General features: G+C 35.7%; 1 protein-coding gene across 1 annotated transcript in view; it reads right to left on the reverse strand.

The window, feature by feature from the left end:
* Positions 1 to 23,042, reverse strand: part of POLQ (DNA polymerase theta) — a gene marked incomplete at its 5' end in the record, with an annotated part of 85,601 nt that overhangs the window by 56,358 nt on the left and 6,201 nt on the right. The window contains 8 exons of the mRNA XM_081072459.1: positions 2,880 to 3,022; positions 3,362 to 3,566; positions 4,927 to 5,069; positions 8,514 to 8,726; positions 12,569 to 12,715; positions 15,971 to 16,118; positions 18,092 to 18,311; positions 22,842 to 22,950. Coding sequence (XP_080928585.1) covers positions 2,880 to 3,022; positions 3,362 to 3,566; positions 4,927 to 5,069; positions 8,514 to 8,726; positions 12,569 to 12,715; positions 15,971 to 16,118; positions 18,092 to 18,311; positions 22,842 to 22,950 — 1,328 coding nt within the window. The remainder of the gene's footprint in view (positions 1 to 2,879; positions 3,023 to 3,361; positions 3,567 to 4,926; positions 5,070 to 8,513; positions 8,727 to 12,568; positions 12,716 to 15,970; positions 16,119 to 18,091; positions 18,312 to 22,841; positions 22,951 to 23,042) is intronic.

Below are 23,042 nucleotides of genomic sequence, written 5' to 3' on the forward strand. Positions count from 1 at the left end.
CCACCTCGAATAATGCAGCAATGAGTATAAGAATACATATGTCTTTACAGATAAATATTTTCAGATTTTTTTTTGGTAGATACCTAGGAGAGAGAATGCTGGGTGTATTGTAATTCCATTCTTAATTTTTTAAGGAACCTCCATACTGTTTTCCATCGTGGCTGTACCAATTTACATTCCCACCAGCAGTGTATGAGGGTTCCTTTTTCTCTACAGCCTCTCCAACACTTGTTATTACTTCTCTTGTTGATAATAGCCATTCTAACAGGTGTGACGTGGTAGCTCATTGTGGTTTTGATTTACATTATCCCAATAACTAGTGTGAAGCTAAGCATCTTTTCATAGATATGTTGGCCATTTGTATGTCTTCTTGGGAGAAGTGTCTGTTTAGGTCCTCTGCCCATTTTTTAACTGGTTTGTTTTTTTGTTGTTGAATTGTATGAGCTCTGTACATATTTTGGATATTAGCCCCTTATCAGAGGTGTTGTTTGCAAATATCTTCTCCCATTCACTTGGTTGCCTCTTTATTTTGTTGACGGTTTCTTTTGCTGTGCAGATGCTGTTTAGTTTGCTATAGTCCCATTCATTAATTTTTGTTTTTACTTCCCTTGCCTTTGAGGTCAAATTCATAAAATCCTCTTTGAACCCAAAGTCCATAAATTTAGTACCTATGCTTTCTTCTATGCAATTTACTGTTTCAGGTCTGATGTTTAGGCCTTTGATCTGATCCACTTTGAGCTGGTTTTGGTATATGGCAACAGAAAGCAGTCTAGTTTCTTTCTTTTTGCACATGGCTTTCTCTCTTCTCCTTTTGGTACTCCTATGTTGTTATGCTTGATGTTGTCCCAAGGTCCCTTAAACTATCTTCATTATTTTTTAATTGTTTTCTTTTTGTTCTTACAACAGGGTGTTTTCTGTTACCTTGTCTTCTAAATCACTGATGTGATCCTTTGTTTCATCTAATCTGCTTTTGATTCTTTCTAGTGCATTCTTCATTTCAGTTATTGTATTCTTCATTTCTGACTGGTTCTTTTTTATGGTTTCTATGTCTTTCTTTATGCTTGCTATCTCTGTGTTGAAATTCTCACTAAGTTCCCTAAGCATTCTTTATGTTTTAAAGTCTATCCCTGGTAGGTTGGTTGCCTCTGTTTCATTCAGTTCTTTTTCTGGAGGTTTCTCCTGTTCTTTCATCTGGGATATGTTTGTTTGTTTCCTCATTCTGGCTGCCTCTCTGTGTTTGTTTCTATGTATTAGGTAGATCTCCTATGTCTCTCAGTCTTTGCTAGGCAGGCAGCCTTATGGAGTAGGCATCCTGTGTGGTCCAGTGGCAATCTCCCTGATCACCTGTGTCTGTGTTCCAGGAGTGTCCCATGTGTGTGTTATGTGTGTTCTCCTGTTGTAGTTGAGCCTTGATTGCTTTTGATACATCAGTGAGTGGAATTCACTCTCAGGCTGACTGGCTGTGAGAATTGGCTATGCCACAATGTATGAGCTGCTGTGTGGGGGGTGACCCTTCAAAGGGGGATCTGCCCCCGTGGCCTCTTGTGCCTGTTGAGACCACCCTTTGGGTGTGGGGCTAATCGGGTAGTTCTCTGGTCTGGTCTGAGGCCGGCCCCTTGCTGTGTTGTTTGTTGGGAGGGGTTCCTGTGCAAACCAATGTCACCCACTGTCTGTGACCAGCCCAGGATTAACTGGTAGGAGCTACAAAGCTATATGCAGTTGGTTGCCCCCTGTGCTGGAACTGCAGGCATTTGGGGGTGGCCTCATTGTGAATGGAAACCAGCTGTCAACCCCTGGGCCTGTTGCCAATGCCAGCTACGTGTAAGGCTCAGCCGCTAATAGAGCCTCCTTAGATGCACAGGCTGGACTGGTTGACCCAGTGTTGACAAAGCCCCCAGTGATGCCTCCTAAGTTAGTGGAGCGGGGTCCCATGGAGTTACGGGGTGTGGCCAGTGGTTTTCACAAAATTAACGCATAGTCAGTTCTTGCGTCAGGGCCAAAAAAAGTTTCAACCTCACCACCAGACCTAGGATTTTTAGAAAGGCATTCTTGTCTGTGAATAATTGCTAACCTATATTTCTGTGATGGAGACAAGAGCTCGGACTTCCAGTTCCACCATCTTGCTGACATCATTCCCCACATCTACTTTTAATTGAAAAAAATTAAGTACTTCTGGCCAAATTCTTGCCAGAGAATATGATCTCAAACTCTGTTTTACTCAGTTCTTATCAAAATATTTGTTATTAAAATAATATTTTTTTAAATTGTCTAATGTAAACTTTAAAATTCTTTATTGTATTTATTATAGAGATTGTATTAAAAGTGTTTAACTCCCATAGTGTCTTTTTAGGACTAAATTTTTCTTATGCAATAAAATTCAATGCTTTTCCTAATTTTTTTTATCTTTTGAATATGGAGACTAATCAAGCTTCCCTCTTTGCTATAGTGGCTAGAAAGCCCAGAACCAAAGTTGGCCACAGCAACTGTATATAACTTAATGGCATTCAAGTTTATGTACCAACCTTTGCTTGAATTTTACATTATGATCTTATCTCTAATTTCTTGATATCTCATTGTCCTTTGCTATTCTCTTATATATTGTAAAATATATGTTTTTATAAATCCCTCAAATCTGTTCTGAAAGAAGGTTAGAGAAAATAGATTAAGTAGGCAAATAGATTAAAAGGTCACTAGAAAATTTAGCTTAATACTTTAAAATAACCCTCTTCTTACCTCTTCTTTTCTATTCCCACCACAACTACTCTAGTCAAGGAAAACAGACAAGATGTTCCCTTAGGGTATTTTTGATGTTCAAGATTCTATACATGTATTTTTCTCCCCATTTTCACCAAAACAATAGTGAAGAAAACAGAGCTTACCAGATAGACAATATGTAGATCATTCTCTAAAACAAAGCTCTTCATTGCTCTTTGGAGGTCAGCAAAAATATCTAAAGTATCAGTTGGAGAAAGTGAAGAAGAAAGAGTTGCCGAACCAAGATGTGTTGGATGATATACTTTTCCTGATTTGGGTGTGGGGGTGGGAAAATGAAGGATCAGATGTTAAAAATAAAACAACACACTGTCTTTCTATATCGTGTAATTAACCTTTTAGGCTTTGATAAATTTTACAGACAGAATCTTGCCCAGTGCATGGATATTTCTGAGTAGGCTCTACGCTAATTGTCTGTGTTGCTGAACACAACATTGACTTACTAAGTATGAGTTGATACACTTCTTGAAAAGTCAGTTTCCTTTTATACTGCTTGAAAAGCCAATTTCATTTTACTAAGCAGTAGTACACATTCTAAGTCACGGAAGATGAAAATGTGGGTAAATTGAAACTAAGAAATCATCGTTACCTTCTGTTCCATCACTAGCTTCAGTAGCCTGGATGAATTCATTTTCTAGCAGCCACAATACACAGTCCTCAATTGCTCCAAGTTGAACAGGATCTTGATTTTTCTGAATTTCCTGCTTCCCTTCTTTCATACTTGCAGCCAAAAATGTGCAAGAAGCATAAGTCTGCATATCTTGTGATGTACTTGCCACACCACCAACTATTACCTGATATAAGAGGTTTGAAATTTTCTGTAACTTTTTATTAAGACATACAGGTCCTCAAGATATAAAAAAAAAATGAAGTGATTTTGTTCTCTTTAAACACTCTCAGTATCTTAATGTAGAGACTCTTTATTAACTCTTCCATCATCATTCAATATAAACGTAGATAACACCTACTTTTAACATGAAGCGTTTTCCTTAAAAGTAGATACAACATTTTCTCATAAATGAAAATAAGTGAATCATTATCTACCTGAAATGTAGAAACTAACAACATATATAAAGGAGGTATTGATGGCTCATGGCCATGAACTGAATTAATTCTTCTCATCCCCCCTTCTGAAATATGTGGGCATACATGAATGCTAGAATTGAAGCAGTTAGGAACAGAAAACAATGAAGTCAGTTGTGTCTTGTGGATATCATTTTCCCACAACTATTCTATTCTATGTACTAATTCTCCCCTTGCCTTCTTTCATTTAATATATATTGGAAAAATATCAAATCATCCTAAACAGAGTTACCTTAGTTTTTCCAAGACTTATTTAGTATTAATAATACTTTGGTTGTTTCCAATTTTTGTCTTATTACCTATAGTGCCATAATAAACATTTGTGTACGTTTTATTTGATGTAATTTCACAAATACATTCCTAGACATAATTCCTAAATGTGGATTTGCTGGATAAATGGCTATGAGCTTTTTTTTTTTTTTTTGGTCTTAGTTGGTAGGAACAAATTGCCCTCCAAGAGTTTCAGCAGTATATGAGAATGCCTGCTTTGTTCATCTTTACTAACTCTATGTAATCGATAACTTTTCTTTTTCAAACTGAGAGCTAAATAGGAAAAATAAAAAGAGTCTGAGTATAGGCACCAGTACCCCCAGTACCATTACTGAAGCCAATTGCAAGACGTGCTGGTATATGAATAGAACACTTTTCTGGATGGATACATGAAACACTTTAAAAGGGTTACCTTTGAGGACTCTGAGCAGAAAGTATTATTTTTCACTTTAAATCTTTCTATATTGTTTGAAACTTCTAATCATGTGGATTTGTAATTTGATTTCATTTTAATGTCAATAGGTATAATCTGGATGGAGGAATTAGAGTCCATTTGTCACCTTTTTTTAAAATTCAGAAAATAATTTTTTAAAACATATTTAAATAATTAAAAGATTGATACAGCAGTAGCTGTATTAAATTCCAGGAAATAGCTATATAAAATAGAAGAGATTCAGACTTAGGAAGACTATAAATAATCTTATAAAGAAACACAAAGCTAGTATTTTTCACATACTAAAGGTCAATCATTGTATTACAGGTGCATAAGAACAAGTGGTAATTTAGCGAATGCTCTCTTACCTCCAGAATAGCTCTTATCATGCTCGCAGTTACTTCTTCTCCTTCTTGTCTTCGCAGGCAGCTGCGAACAGGTTTTAGAGATCCCTGAAGTAGAGCTATGCCTTTCGATTTCTCAGAGTGCTTACAAATTAAGATACTCTCACCTATAACCAAAAAAAGAAAAAGAAAATCAGACATTTGCACAATCACAACACAATTCCATAAGATACCAGCTAAAGAGAATTTAGCTGGCTTAATAGTTTTAAAAGAAATAATAGATTATAGTAATTATTATGGTCATAGAATTTTTGCTAATATTTTGTTTTTCTGAACTTTGGATTGAAAGGGATCAGAATATGTATGCTACACCAAAATATGCTACTTTTTTTAAATTAATGATTATTTTGACCTGAAGGCAATTGGGAAACAGCAAACACTGAAAAAGCTCATCACCCTCTCCCAACTTGCCTAGATACAGGACATAAATTTCTCTTTGTGAAGGTCTCCCCCTTCCTGTCTCTCATAGCAGGAGAACAACCCACTTTGGGCTTTTATTATTCAACAAAATAGACAAACCTTTTCTAGGATGCGCAAGATTTATGAAAATGCCCAAATTAATCCTAATATATAGGTATGTCCAGGTTCCTGCTCCTACCTTTCTGGGAGGGTACTGTAATCATATCACAGCAGAGAAGTCAATTGGAATCAAACCATCTATTACTGACAATTTGAATTGCAAATCACTATTTTGGCACAAAGTACCATCATTCTGGATCTGGGGATCCAGGAAATCCCCAGAAAGATTAAAGTATTATCAAAATAAAACACTATGAACTGTCCAAGAAATGTTAACATCATTTAGAAAATCCATATAAGTGACAAAGATACTACACAGTCCAAAAGCATGACCAAGTCGTTAAATCTTAACAGTTAATATAAAATACTATATTCACACATTCCCCACTTGATGGAAATTCTGAGCTAAGCCATATGCCACCCTGAAATGGAACATCATGTGACGTCAAAAATCTCAGAAATTTCTAATACCTTAGAAATAAAGTTATTGCAGTATATTTTGCTTTTGTTTGAATGTTGTCTGATTTAAGGCTTGATAATTATTAGTCCAGGGCACCAAACTTTCAATTATTCTTCCCCATAAGAAAGATAAGCACAAGCTAAGAATGTAGCAAGGCAAATAAAACCTCCTTATCTTCTACCTTACCTTAAGACTCTCTAGCCCTGAAAGAAGAGTATCTGTGTAAAATGAACTTACACTGCACTCTCCAAAGTTGTGAGTCTACTGAGACATGAGAGTTGGGGGAGGAGCAGAGAGAAGCAGACAGGAATGGGAAGGGATTGTCTTAGCCTCATCCCACCACCCTTTTTAAACACATACTTGTAATCTGCACATTTTGTAGGTAAAGTAAGAAACAGAATCAGGATAAACATCGTTAATGCCTATAGTAGGGGAAATCCAATGAGTTGGATGGTTTTTATAATCACCAAAATTTTAGAGCTTAAAAGAGAGGCAGATCAATGGCCCTTCAGGGATTATAGATAGATAAGTCATTTGGGGCTGAGACTGATGGATGTCCCCTAATAGCCATTCTCTCATTCTTCCTTTAATAAAACTCCTAAGTGTCAACTGGGCACAATGCCACTCAGCTAAAGATTATATTCCCCAGCCTCCTTTACAGGTGGGGAACATAACCATATGACTAAGTTTTGGCCATTTGTATGTGAGGAGAAATACTATATGCAACTTCTTAAAGGGCAGGAAGTGTGCCCTTTACTTCCTCATTTCCCTTCCTGATGGCTGAAATGTGGATGTGATAACAGAGACTGGAATAGTCATCTTATACCACAGAATAGAAATGATATTGCTGCACATGGAAAAACAAACTAGAAAAGTAGGTCCCTGATATTGGAGTCACTGTATCAGCCCCGGATTACTTACAATTGTACTGTTATATGATAAGAAAGTAACTCTACCTTGTTTATGCACCTATTATGTTGGCTTTTGTTACCTCAGTGAACTTATATTCTAATTCAGCCACCAATAAGTTATAGTCAATTCTTATTACGTCTGTAGTTACATTCCATAAAGTCACCACAAACACTGAATTACTAGGGAGTACTGAACCATTGCTTCTAGGAGAAGTACAGGGTTAGCTTCCTGCAAGCCCCTAGACTCAATATTTTCATTAGCCAATCAATACAAAAATGTTGTTGTATGTGTGTTTCTGTTTAAAGAGACCTTATTTAATATACTCATATATTGTTGGTTTATGAACATTAAACTCACAGCCAACAGCACTATATCTCATGGCTGAACAAGGCTTATTAACACACTTTTTTCTGAATAGGGCACATCACAGCCTTCTTGCACTTCAGAACACTAGGTAATCGCACTTCAGCACTATACTTGAGGGGTCACTTTAAACAGCTAAATCACCAAAACACCCCTAAATATGAAAAATGCGGCACTAAAGACCTTGAAAAGGATGCTTGTTTATACCGTAGTATGGGAGCTAAAACAAGAAGGTAGAGTGTCAAGAAAGTAGTTCACCTTGTTGAACATCTGCAGGGACGTGTACTTCCAGAGATTCCAATTTTTCATTGCTCTGCACTTGTCCACAAAAGTCCCACAAGTATTGATTTGGGAGTTATGAAAAAATTTTAGTAAGCGAGCAAATTCACAAATACAAAATCCATTCTTAATGAGTATTAACTGTATTTGGGGACTTCACATGAAAAGTTACTCTAAAAGTCACTTTTCTCGGTATACTACCCAGCTTTTTGTGCCCAGAATATCCCACCTATTTTCCCATTAAGACTTTCTCTTTTCTCCTGGATATCCTAGTATCTCTTCAGTAGTCACAGAACTGTTTGTCTATTTATTTTATACATAGTATAATACTGGAGTCAATAAACAACATCCTAGAGAAGATAAAGTGACAGAGAATGTTCCTCCCAAAATTCTTAATGTTAGAAGACTCATAACAATTTAGCCATACTCAGAATAATGTAAGAGGTTAGAAATAATATTTGCTGCTATCTTGATATTTAATTCAAACAAGCCTCCTCCTCATTGCTTAAGACAAAACTGTTGTTTGGACTGCTGAGGCAAGATAAAAAACTGAGAAGGTTGTTTTCACAGACAGCACCAATTTAGTGAGAAAAAGATGGTATGTGAAGTCCCTATTCCCAAACTGTGAGAGTGTTTCCCAGCTCTCAACTCTCTTAGACCAGTTGCTTAAGCAGAACTAATACCCATGAAAATTACTCCTTTCATTAGCACTAAATAGTAGACTATCATTAAAAATCATATTCCAGCTAATGTGATAAATTATCTTAACATAATACTGAATCGTTTCATTGTATATACAAAAGAAAATCTTAATTCTACATTAGTAGAAAATCAATGGTTGACAACATGAAAATTATAAGTTATACTCATTATAAATATTAAGTAAATCCAAAAAATGACATTAGTGCTTTGGATAACAAACACCACATCGTGAGAAATGGGTTACCAGGTATTAGCCAAATTTCAACTAGAATGACACTGTCCTTAGCAACGCTATTACAATTAAGTTCAAACTCACCTACTGTGTCTACTCCTTTCCTGCCAGCACGACCAACCATCTGCTTATAAGTAAGAATATCTAAAGTTCGACCACTGAATATAGGAGTCCGAATAATCACACGACGTGCAGGTAAATTCACCCCAGATGAAAGAGTAGAGGTTGCTGCCAAGATCCGAATCTGACCTTGACGGAAGGCTCCTTCAATGATATCCCTCTCCTCAAAAGTAAGACCTAAAAAAGGAAGTTACAATAACATGTACAGTTGGCCCTTGAACAACATGAGGATTATGGGCACAGATCCCACATACAGTGGAAAATCTGTGTATAACTTTTAACTCCCCCAAAACTTTACTATTAATACTAATAGCCCACTGTTGACCAGAAGCCTTACCAATAACATAAACAGTCAATTAACGCATATTTTGTATGTTAAATGTATTATATACTGTGTTCTTACAATAAAGTAAGCTAGAGAAAAGAAAATAATACTAAGGAAATCATAAGGAAGAGAAAATACATTTCTAGTACTGTACTGTATTTTATCAATACCATAAGTTTATACCATCTGTTTACAAGATGAATTGTCTCAGTACCCACTTCAATATTGTCTTATATGATACAAAGCATGTAGATATTATATGTATTGCTTACACTAGACATCAATAATGAAAAGATAATGTGAAAAAGAAATTCATACTTAATTACAAGTTTCAGGATTCATGCAACGAGAACAAAGCAGCAGCAAAGATTGCTTTATGGCAGTCTAGTGTAATCAGTATGTTGCTTCATGGTAGTCTAGTCTACTCACCAAAGAACAAATTGTTATAAAATTTTTATGGCATACAGTATTGTAGTCATATTCATAATACAGTATTTGGAAACACTGTTACAGTTTTTTAAAAACCACTTACCTGTAATGATAAGCTGATACAGTTTCTCCAATTGTGAGAGGCATACTATACTGTACAAGTACACGAATGTAATTCTTTGAAAGCAGTTACAAAACAGTAAGAAAACTAACACATTATTAATTGTATATTAAATACCACTCACCTTATGCCTATCTAAGGATAGGCTACCCATTTCAATACAAGTCTTGCACATGATATTCTACACGATGAACACTTAAGTGATGGTGATGGTGATGATGACACAAGAATGTCTAAGACAGTTCTTGCCATACAGTCATTAGATTTTCCCATGAAGACACACACACACATACACAATGTAAGTTTATGTTATACACAAGATACATTTATTAACCGTATGGCATGAAGATTATTTACTATTCATTAAATGGAAGTGGATCATCACAAAGGTCTTCATCCTCGTCATCTTCACGTTGGGTAGGCTGAGAAGGAAGAGGAGGTGGAAGAGGAGGCAGGAAATGCAGGTACACTCAGTGTCACTTTACAGAAATATACTGTAATTTCTGTCTGACTTTTTTTTGCTTTTTCACTTCTCTGAAAATGTTTCTATACAGTACCACTCCTCCTACTGTTTGTTGTAGGTCCAGTGCCCATGTCATAGAAGGGTCCCTGTTGTAAAAGAAATGAAAAGCAATCTTGAATAACTGGAATCCTTCTGTCAGACTGTCTGATGTCAATTTGTTTCCTCGCACTGCTTCTTCTATGTCTTCTTCCTCATCGCCTGGCACTGGTTCTGAAGCACTCATCTCCATCAGGTCATCTTCAAGATCTGTATCTTGAAACCCTTCACTCCCTACCCTTTTTGTATATCCACAATCTCTATCGTGATTTCCTGGATTGGCTCGGTCATAAATCCTATGAAGACATGCATATCTGGACACATTTTTCTCCAACAGGAATTTATTGTTTCGGGCTTGATGGCTTTCACGGCTTTTTCTATTAATATAACAACACTGGCGTTTTCAATGCTGTGATTCTTCCAGGCTTTTCATCATGTTCTGCGTATCCGAGTTCTCTTCCATAGCACTGACGATCTTTTCCATAGAATACGCAGTGTAATGATCTTTAAAGCTCCTATGACCCTCTGATCTAGAGGTTGAATTAGAGATGTTGTGTTTGGAGGCAAGTAGACCTTGATGCCTTTGGTATTGACCAGAGATATTATACAATATTGAAAGAACTTTCAAAGGCAGTGCCATACTGACAAGGTACTTCCTGACTTCAAGGACAAAGCATCGATAAAACCAATCCAGAAGAAGGGTTCTCACTACCCAGGCCTTCATGTACAACCAAAAGACTGGCAGTTGGTGTTTATCTTTCCCCTTCAAGGCTCAGCAATCGGTAGCTTTATAGATAAGGGCAGTCCTGATCATAAACCTGACTGCATTTGCGCAAAACAATGGAGTTAGCCTGCCCCTTCCTGCCTTAAATCCTGGTGTTCATTTCTCTTTCTTATTAATAAAAATGTCCTTTGTGGCATTTTTTTCCCAGAATAGGGTACCTTAATAGGCATTAAAAACCTGTTCAGACAGATATCCTTTCTCCTCAATGACTTTCTTTATGGCATCTGGGTTGGCAGAAGCTGCTTTTCCTGTTATCTTGACATTTTTTAAAATAAACCTCTTTCTAAAATTACCAGACTATCTTTTTCTGCCATTAAATTCTCCAGCTTTAGATCCTTCACCTTCATGCTGTTTTAAGTTGGCATATAATGACTTCACTTTTTCTCAAATCATATTAAAATCTACAGGTATGCCTTTCTTATAGCAATCCTGCACCCACATAAGAGCTGATAAAAGGTATTTCATAAAACATGCAGGATTTTCACACCTGCTGGCGTAGCTGCAGCAAAGGCTTCACAAATTTCCTTTTCTTTCTTTATAATGGTCCTTATGCTGGCTCTAGTTATCTTGAAATGGTGGGCAACGCAGCTGCAAATCTCAGTGGACAGCACGTAGCAAGTATTCAGCTTTGCCTTGTAATGTCATGACTTTTCTCTGCTTCTCAGTAGCACTTCCAGCATTACTAGTGGCATTTCACAAGGGTCCCATGGTGTTAATCAGGTTTATAGTACTGTATTAAACCCAATGAAAATACACGAGAACCACGAGAGATCATTTTTCACTGCGATACCCAATTTACTGGAGAAACAAGCTGCTCACAAGAGATGATGAACGTCACACGGCATTTTAAGTGGCTACTCACAACACTTGAGATCATTGCAATGGCAACAGAAGGTAACTACAAAACTGTTACAGTAGTATAGTATGTACTACAGTTAATTTTATGCAGTTATGGCTTAATGCTGCATCTTTACATTTGTTTACATTTCTCTCGACAGCAAAAGGTGCCATGTATGGTCTGTGTTTGCATGCATAAGCTTAGATAAATTTTATTTTTTTATAATATGTTTGTATATATTTTATGATATCAAATGATAAAATAGACTAATACCTTATGTATTCATGACATACCTAATTTTTTCTTAATTTCTTTTTGATATTTCTAAGCTACATGGTTCATCTGTGACTTTTTTCCAAATTGTAGCAAATCTCTAAAAAATTTTCCAATGTACTTATGGAAAAAAAATCTGCTTATAAGTGGACAAATGCAGCTCAAACCCATGTTGTTCAAGGGTCAACTGTGTGTGTGTGTGTGTGTGTGTGTGTGTGTGTGTATTTAAAATTTTCTTTATATATAGCATAATAAAAATGTTAAATAAATTGAAAAAGTTTAATTCCTAATTTTAGAAACTATACATTCTTTATTTGTTAATTTTATTAAATGTATTGGGGTGACATTTGTTAATAAGATTATCTAGGTTTCAAGTGTACAATCCTACAACACATTATCTGTATATTGTGTGTTCACCACCCAAAGTCAAGTCTCCTTCTGTCACCATGTATTTGACCCCCTTCATCCTCTTCTATCTACTCCTTTCTAGTATTTATATACTATACAAATAAGTAAACCTAAACATGTTTGTTTTACTCTATTTAATGTTAATCACTCAATTTCTTAAAATGAAATCTAAGAGTATTAAGTGTGGTTAACAAGAAGTCAAATGAACGTAAATACAAAAATGAAGAAATTGTGAGGATTTTTGAAGGGGGCTTCTTAATAACAGGTTATAAATATGCATACCTGCATGATGAAATGCTACTCCCCAGGGTACAGTTTTTTGTAATACAGAGTCCAGTCCTGAAGGCGAACGTTTTAGCTGATCAATCACTTCTCGGAGGCCCTTTTGTTCTAGTATCACTGGTGAAAGTTCAGATGATCTTACCAATCCTGATACAAAACAAAACAAAACAAATTATCAACACTGTTCACCTCTGTCTGGAATTCTTTAAATGCTACCTGCCTAGGTCATCACAGACCTAAACACTAGGACAATGGTTCTGAAACTACTACATATAATAATCACCTGAACATCTTTTAAAAGTACTGGTGTACGGCTCTCACCCCTAGACATTGTGATACAGTCAGGTACAACCTGGACATAAGGAATTTTAATCTCCCCAGGTAATTCTAATGTGCACTGAAGTTTAGGAAACATTGTATCAGAGTGAGATCAAGCCCATAGAAGGGGACCAAAGGAGCTGGCTGAAGGAAGGAGAGGATTATAGATATTGACTACCACGCAGAGACTGAAAATTAAAATCTTTGCTCAAAGTGTGTCTCATCAATCAGTAGTGTCAGAATCACCTAGGAGCCTAATTCTACGGGACAATTTTTCTAGCCTCATTGGTACCAATGTGGTAATTAATCACACATTACCTTCTGTTTTTGTCTCTCTGTGTAACCGTCTCCCACAGTAAGGCCTTAACTTTCTTATATGCAGGAATTATGTCTTCTTAAAGAATTTCCCAGTTGTGGATTTCTGAACAAGTAAAACTTCTCATAAAATACATTTTTATTTTTTTATTTTTTAGGTTAACTTAAAATTTTGAGGACCCACAGAGAGTTGCCAATGTTTTATTATGCTAAGGACATTAAAATTTTTTTAATTAACATTGATCAATACCTTTATTTCAAAAGAAAAGTCACTTTAACAAAAAAAAAATATTGGCTGGCCCGATGGCTCAGGCGGTTAGAGCTCCTAACTCTGAAGGCTACCGGTTCGATTCCCACATGGGCCAGTGGGCTCTCAACCACAAGGTTGCCAGTCGGCTCCTCGAGTCCCGCAAGGGATGGTGGGCTGCACCCCCTGCAACTAGCAACGGCAACTGGACCTGGAGCTGAGCTGTGCCCTCCACAACTAAGATTGAAAGGACAACAACTTGACTTGGAAGAAAAGTCCTGGAAGTACACACTGTTCCCCAATAAAGTCCTGTTCCCCTTCCCCAATTAAAAAAAAATATTACTAGGGATAATTTCGGAATTTATACTTCAGCTTTATGAAAACTGTACAGCCTTGTCTTTACTTTTCTGGTGAAAATTTCATCATAGCTCAGGCTCCGTCCAATCATTAGGATTTGGGAACCACTGCTATAAATAAAAATAAAAGAAACTCAAACAAAGAAAATAATACAAGATTCTGGATATTAAGGAATATGTTACCATGGTACAACATAAGGAATATAAATTGGCAAAGTACAGAAAGTATTGATTAAGGGAGAAGTAGAAAAGATATTATAATGTTGGACCAGAGCCTACCCAGTATAAACTTCAGGCAACGTTTGCTTATGGGAGCTTGGCATGAGATCTCCATCACCCACCCCCATGATGCCACTGGCATAATGAATAAAGTCATAATACACCCTAATATACTGTGACCAGAACTGGTCTCTGTCTTCCCTACACTTACCTTGGACCCCAAGGGATCATAGACTAGTAAAAGTGGTGAAGGAACAGTGCTCATCCTAAAATCAATAGAAATATATACTAATGGTTATAGCCATATACTAGATCACTACTCAGCCATAAAAAAAGGAACAAATTGATAAATGTAACAACCTGGATGAATCTTAAAAATATCATGCAGAGTGAAAGAATACAGACACAAAAGACACATACATACTATATGACTTCATTTACATGAAACCTTAGAAAAGACAAGACTAATCTAAAATGAGAGAAAGCAAATCAGTGGTTACCTAGGGCTGGGGATAGAGGGAAATATCAAAAAAGCAAAAGAGAAGATTTTAGGGTGATAGAAATGTTCCCATAGTGGGAATTAAACAGCTGTATACATTTGTTATAATTGATTAAATTATACATTTCAAATGGGAACATTTTATTGTACATAAACTACACCTCAATAAAGCTGATTTTAAAATACATACGTGTTTCACCACACAAAAAGATGCTAAGTCCACCACACATTTTGAGTTCTGCTCCTTTTCTCAGAGAAGTTAGATCTCTAACCAGGAGTGTGAGGAAGGACCTTGGGTGCTTCCTATTAAACTGTTAACACAGAGCTATTGAGATTTTGAGCTCCATTCATGCCAAAAATCATGTCAATTATCAAGCAGAGGAGTAAGTAAGGGAAAATATCCCCTCACCTGGTTAAGAGAACCAACCACATGTCACCCACTGATCATGTCAGACTTGATCGATATTACAGATTTCTCCCTTCACATCTAATTGGTGACAATGGTGACTGTACCACTGGTATGTCAAACAAATCCCTCCATCCTTCAGAGCCCCACTGCTTGAACCCGTGGTTATAACCTCACCCTCCCTTGCTGGGCCCTGTTGGCCTCCTAATTGGTCTGCTTTCTCCAAGTCCTCCTTATATTCTGCTAGAAGGTTCTAATTTGCAAAACTTATCGTGCCATCCTTCTGGTTATTATCCTTCCATGCTTCCTCATGAAGCTTTCCTCCATATCCTGATATAGATGCTTTTCACAGGCTGGCTTCTGCCAAACTCTTCTAGCTTATCTCCTATTCTCACTTTCGTTTCATCTTATGATTTTTCTGTTTCCCAAATACACCATACCAGTGTTTATCAAGCTCTAGTGACTGGCAAATCACCCTCATGATTATTACCATATTCATGTAACACTTGTATGATTTTTTTGCATATTGGTTTTTTAATTGACCTCATTTTTAACTAAAATAAAGTCATTTCAAGTGAAAAAAATAAAATACATATGTGTATAAATACATATATGTGTACATACATACATATGTATTATGTATATGTATGTGTAATTGTTTTCAGAGTTGGAGTTTATAAATATAAAGAAAGATATGGCTGTTCACCCCAGAAAAATGCGTATGTTGTATATGAAATTTTATATACAATTTAGGGGCTTCAAAGCTCAACCTCTCAAAGCTCATAGATCCGAGATGAAGAACCTGATACATACTTGTCTAAATCCAGCATACTAAAATCTGAAGATTAGCCTGAGTGTATGTACACATTGTCTGTAATGAGTACAAGAAGAGGATTAGTTACAATGCATAGTTTTGTAAGGAGTGCCCAGCGGGTAGGTGGTGGTAATGAGGAAAGAGCTATGCTTTGCTAATATAATCGTTAACATTACTTTCAAGAAAATGTATTAAGTATGGAGGCTTTTGTTTCAATCAGTAACTTACCCTCAGCTTGATGGTGTAGATTGTAAAATTCATGGGCAATAATGTCTGCCAGCTTCTCACACCATTTCTTTGATGGACAGAAAAGTAATACCGAATGGTTATCACGAATGGTCTCATAGCATAAACTAACAACATGGTCTTCATCTCCCTAAAAAGGAAAAAGAAATAGCCAGTCTAGTGGAACTTTCAAAACATTTCACATCAGTTTAAAGTCATTCATTTTGCTTCATGGGGAAAGTTTTTTCTACTCAAAGACATAATAAAATCAGTTACAAAGCCAGTAACTAAACAAAGAAAAAATCAAAACAAAAAGAAAAAAAAGAAAGAAACCTCCTTATGATATAAGGTGAGAAGAAAATGTTTTCTATTCACTTAATTAATATGTATTGACCTCCAACCTTTAAGCAATGAGGATATAATGGTGAGCAAAAGAAAGTCAAGATCCCATCTTCAAAGGGATGTCTTACTGGGACATCCAGTAATGTCTTACTGGGAAAACATTAAAGTACTAAACAAATGTAAAATGCAATCATAAGCGGTACTATAAAAGAGAGTTTTACAGTGTTTTAAGGCCTTATATTTGACATAAATTTGACAGAAAGATCTGAAATAAATATTTCCCCAAGATAATGATGATTTAGCTGAGAAACGAAGAAAGGGAAGTATTAGCTCAAAGAAATGTACCTGAGGGACAGACGAAATATGTCAGGCAGAACCAAGAGTATATGTGAAAACCCAGTGGTGGCCAAGTCAGTTTTCAAAACTGAAAGGTCAGTGTGTGTAAATGGGTTAATTAATTCATCCATCCATTCACTTATTAAACAAGTATTTACTATGTGCCAGATATTGTTCTAGGCACTGGGGATGGAGAACCAAGCAGAAAAATAGCTCTACCCTCAGAGTTTCTACTCCAGTAAAAACAGATAGATAATAACAAAACCAAGATAAGTAAAGTACACAGTATGTTCAATTTTGAAAAATGTTAAGGAGAGAAATAAAACAGGCAAAATAGGGACCAGGAAGGGAAGGTAATTTAGAAAAGGTGGCCAGAGAAGGTCTAAGAAAGTGACATTTGAATAAAGGTCCTAAGGTGAAGAGTAAACCATACTGATGCCTGGGGGTCAAAAGCATTCCAGACTAAGAGAACTTGAGGAGGGAGATTCTTGGCATATTATGGAATAGCAAAGAGGCTGTGGAGGGTGTCAGAAGGAATATAGTAAGTGAAGTCAGAGCACTAAGAGGGTGGGGACAGATCATGTGGGCCTCGTAGGCTACTATAACGATGATGGCTCTCATTCTAAATGAAACAGGGAACCGTCGTAAATTTTTGAGCAGAATGGTTACATGACCTGATGTTCAATTTAAATGGATCACAAGCTCCTCCTGACTTAAGCATAGACTGAAGGGGACCAGGTGGGAAGCAGAGAGATCACTTAGGAGGCTATTTCAATAGTCCAGGTAAGAGCTGAAAGTGAGTCAAATAGAGGCATGAATATGGTAATAGAAGAAAAAAGAGAATAAATGAATGTGCTTACATATATATTCATTGAGGTAATCAAGGCACAGTCAAGTGAAATTTGGGGTACAAAGCAAAACAACTGAATAAGATTCCATACCAGGCATACGGAAGCTACAAATGTATACCTGTGAGGGTACTGAAACACACGAATTTAGTCACAGCCATATCAAGTATCTCTATTGAGAGGTAGGTCTGTCTGACTCTAAAAATGATGCTTTTTCCACTCTACTATATTTTATATCTACCATCTAACAAAAGTTTAATTTTCCACATTAATGTTTAGTGTAAACTAAGCCATAAGAAAATATTTTCCCAATTAAAAAGAAAAATCTACAAAATTAGTTATTATTTTGTATTACTTACAGGAAATGATAGTCATTTAAATTGAAGACACAACTACATTTCCTTTCCTACTATCACCACTAATTTTTAAGATAAAACCAATTAGCTTAACATTAATAATCCTTCTAATAGATACATGATGTATATTCAATTACTTTGCAACCCCTAATTTAAATAACTCAAAAGCTGTTAACAACTTGCTAGAAAATGCAATCAAACACAAAATACTGGTGATACTGAGGTAAAAATATTGACTTAACCTTCACTTGTAGCATGGGTTGAAATTCCCTCACAAGCTTCATTGAAGAGTCATATATGGAATTTCCAATTTTTACTGACTCCAACAGTGGTACAGGACGGAAGTCGGTACGGTAGAGTTGAGCATTCAACCAGGAAGCCACAAGCTCCAAATTAGGAAGAGTAGCACTCATGCCAATAATCTGCACAGCATGAGACAGAGGACTGGCTAAATCTGCCTGGCTGTGAAAAACAAATGACAATGATGTTAAAAGATGCATAGTATTAATTGCAAATAGGGCTGCTAGCAATATTCTTGGTCATGTCCTTTGGTACATACATACATACATTTCTTTAGGGTATAAACCTACAAGTAGAATTACTGGGTCACAGATGATCTTCAATTTTATCAGATAACGTCAAACTGTTTTCCAAAGAGACTATATCACAGTAACACCCTACAATCCATGTGTGCTTTATTGCTCTACATCCTTGTCACTACTTAGAATTGTCAATCTTCCTAATGTCAGCCATTTTGGAGAGTCTGAGGTAATATCTCTCTGAAAAAGCAATTTACATTCCCTTGATTACTAATAAGATTAAGCACCATTTCATATTCATGGACCATTTGCATACCCCGTTTTAAAGGCCTGTTCAAGTTCCTTGTCCACTGATATATTGACTTGTGTTTTTTCTTATTGATTTGTAGAATATTCAGGATAATGACTTTCCTCTTTCATTAGTTTTTACTCATCTTTATGTCTTTCCTTCTACTTTCTGTGGCATTATTTTATAATTTTTTTCCAAGTTCTTTTTTTTTTTTTTTTTGTAATTCAAATATTAAAATATTTATTTAATGAGGTACTTATGTGAAAACAACTTTTAATGTCCATAAAGGGGTTGGGGCCATTTATGAGGAAAAAAAAATGTTACTTACTTAAAAAAGACAATAAGTCCATTTAATTACTATTCTATTATAATAAAGTAGCAAAGAATTACTTTCAAAGAAGCAAATATCATTTTTTAATAGTATCGCTCTCCTGGGTATCTACCCCAAAAATATAAAAGCATTTCTCTATAGAGACACGTGTACTCCAATGTTCATTGCAGCTTTGTTTACGGTGGCCAAGACATGGAAACAACCAAAATGTCCTTCGATAGATGAATGGATAAAGAAGTTGTGGTACATATACACAATGGAATACTATTCGGCGTTAAGGAAAGATGATATAGGAGCATTTGTGACAACATGGATGGATCTCGAGAGAATAATGCTAAGTGAAATAAGTCAGACAGAAAAAGCAGAGAACCCTATGATTTCACTGATATGTGGTATATAAACCAAAAAGAACAAGACAAACAAATGAGAAACAAAAACTCATAGACACAGACAATAATTTAGTGGTTACCAGAGGGTAAGGGGGTGGGGGGTGGGTGATGAGGGTAAAGGGGATCAAATATATGGTGATGGAAGGAGAACTGACTCTGGGTGGTGAACACACAATGGGATTTATAGACGATGTAATACAGAATTGTACACCTGAAATCTATGTAAATTTACTAACAATTGTCACCCCAATAAAATTAATTAAAAAAAAAAAAAAGAAAGAATCTGATTTGTAATAATTCTGGTTATGTGATAATACTTAGTATAGCCACAGGGCCAAAAGGAACACTACAGTCCAAGTTCTTGAGATGAATAATTTACTAATTTTTCAGTCTCTCATCTTTAATAATACATATATACATTTTATACTATTAATTTCCCTTTAAAATCAATTTTAGATTGTTTCTATGTCTTGGCTATTATGTATAGTGCTGCAATAAACATCGGGGTGCATACATTTTTTTGAATTAGAGTTTTGGATTTCTCCGGTTAGATACCTAGGAGTGGAAATAACCAAAATGCCCATTGGTAGACGACTGGATTAAGAAACTGTGGTACATTTATACAATGGAGTATGACATAGCCATAAAGAATGAAATCTTACCATTTGCAACAATATGGATGGACCTAGAGAACATCATGCTAAGTGAAACAAGTCAGACAGAGAAAGGCAAATACCATATGATCTCACTTATATGTGGAATCTAAAGAAAAGAATGAATGAACTAATTAGAAACAGTCTCAGAGACATGGAGGAAAAACTGAGGGTTGCTAGATGGGAGGGGCTTGGGGATAAGGGACAAGGGGAGGGGATTAGAAAGCACAATTGGTAACCACAAGATTGCCACGGGGATACAAAAGTCAATTTGTGGAATGTAATCAATAATATTATAAAGATTTTGTAGGGTATCCAATGGACTTGTCCCATTAGGGAGACCAGTTCAGGAATGATGTAGATGCCTGATCACTGCTGCACTGTACACCTGAAGCTGAGGCTGAACAATAATGAATGTCAACTACAAGTTTATATATATATATATATATATATATATATATACACACACACACACACACACATATATATATACACACACACACACATATATATATATATACACACACACACACATATATATATATACACACACACACACACATATATATATATATACACACACATACATACATAGTTATGAGAAGTGGAGTACAGCATTAGGAATAGAGACAGTGGAAATGTAATGGCTGTATGTGATGTCAGAGGGGTAGCAGATGGAGGGAGGGGGGTTATCACTGTGTGAGGGATATAAATGATAAATGTCTATTACATTGTTTTGTACACCTGAAACTAATAAAAAAAAATTTAGATGCATTTCACAATTTCTGTTAGGACATATTTTTATTATACTTTCAGTTCAAACTATTTTCTAATTTCTATTGTGACTTTTTTGATCCAAAATGTATTTCTTAATTTCCAAACATGGGGGCATTTTCTAGTTATGATTTTCTCATATTTATTTCTAGTTTAATTCCACTGTTATTAAAGAATATATTTTAAATGACTTAAATCCTTTAAAATATATTGTTTTATGCCTCAAACATGGTAAATGTTTTTTGTAAATGTTCCATGTAAAACTGAAAAGAACATATATTCTGCTTTTATTTGATAATTGTCCTACATACATCCACTAGGTCAAATTTGCTAATTGTGTTAGTTATATCTTCTATATCTCTATTGAGTTAGGATATAGGTGATTATCTACATCTTTTCTCACATACTGCAAGACATGTGTTAAAATCTTCCTAAACTGACAGAGCTCCCAGACCGAAAGAACCTTTTGAGTTTCCAGCACAATGAATGAAAACAGACCATCACCAAGACACATCAGTGTGACATTTCACAACACTGAGGAAGAAAATGAGCTCCTAAAAACTCTCAGAAAGAATTTTTAAAAAATTATACAAAGGGTAAAGGACCAGCATGACATTGGATTTCCCAACAGTAATGAAGTAATGTCTTGAAAACTCTAAAGAAAAAAATTTTTTAATCTTGTCTTTTACACCAGACAACCTATGAATTAATTGTAAGGCATTTCCAGAAAGGCAAATCTTCAAAAAAAAAAACTATACCGATAACAGCCTGTATACTGAAATCAAATGGAACATCCTGGATGATATCCCTACCAAAATGAAGAAATAAATCAAGAGAAAGGCATGTGATTCCAAAAAAGGGAGCCTTGATTCAAGCAAAAAGCTATTGGAATGAATGATAATGATAAAAAGAGATCCCAAGATAACTGTTATGCAGCATATATATAGATTAACCACCTGTCCAGATTGGAACGACTCAGAAGAATTTAGGAGAAACTTCAAAAAGATGAATTTGGTAGATAGAATAGCAAATGTATTGGAACATGTTAGGTGAAGATTTACACAAGTGTTGAAGAGGCTGGGGATAAATTAGTGATAAATACATAGAAAACCAAGCCATCAATCAAAAACAATTTTTACTAGAGCAGCCGGTTAGCTCAGTTGGTTAGAGCCGGGTGCTCTTAACAAGGCTGCTGGTTTGATCCCCACGTGGGTCACTGTGAGCTGCGCCCTCCACAACTAGATTGAAAAAACTACTTGACTTGGAGCTGATGGGCCCTGGAAAAACACACTTAAAATAAATTAAAGTTAAAAAAAAAAGACATTTATTAACTTCAGAGAAAAAAAGTTACCTGGAAAGTGAAAGTAATCATAATATACTACATGGCTCAGTTAACAGTGGTATATATATAGCCATAATAGTGTAACCGAATACTGATGTAAGCAAAATTATAACTATATTTGGAAAATAGGAAGATGATGAGAAAATAAAGAGAGATGGGAAATGGGGAAAGAAACAGCGTAAGGTGAGTAAAGAACATTAAAAAGAGGCAGATCTTCATTTTCCATAGTAAGAAGTCAACATAAAATGTGTAAAACTGAAAACTCAAGTAGCTGCATTTAGAGACACCACTGTAAATAAATTTTTATAAAGCTATAAGAGTTGAAAGTAGTTGTTTCTGGGATGTAGGAAATAAAGAAATGTTATATTTCAAAATTAGCCCTGCCTATTTACATAAAATCTGTGTATAACTAACAAATACGAAAACTAGATTTTTAAAATTCTATCATAAAATTCTTCTGTCAACAATCAGAAGCGTCAGAATGTTTACAAAATAATCTAAAATCACTCTCCGTCTTAGATACTTGTTTTAGAACAAATATGAACTGCTGTACATGGGTTTGTCCTAAATAATTACTTCTTTCCTTCTTTAATTTATGTAACTCACTATGCACTTTCATAGACACTGTCTCAACAGTGTTTAGAATCTCGGAATGCAGTTATTTCAGGTACTCACCAAGACGCTGATTTCTGAGTAATATAGCAAATCTTAGTCAGCAAAAGTTCCAGCAGATATCCTCGGTGAGAGTCTCCCAGCATATGTAATTCATCCACAACCACCGTTCCTAAAGAGGTTTTCCAGATACTAGGTTTTACAGAATTTCACAATTCTAAGAATCTTATGTCTTATACAATAAGTAGCTGTCATTATAATAGA

The sequence above is a fragment of the Rhinolophus hipposideros genome (assembly GCF_964194185.1).
Source record: "Rhinolophus hipposideros genome assembly, chromosome: 2".
Taxonomy (NCBI): domain Eukaryota; kingdom Metazoa; phylum Chordata; class Mammalia; order Chiroptera; family Rhinolophidae; genus Rhinolophus; species Rhinolophus hipposideros.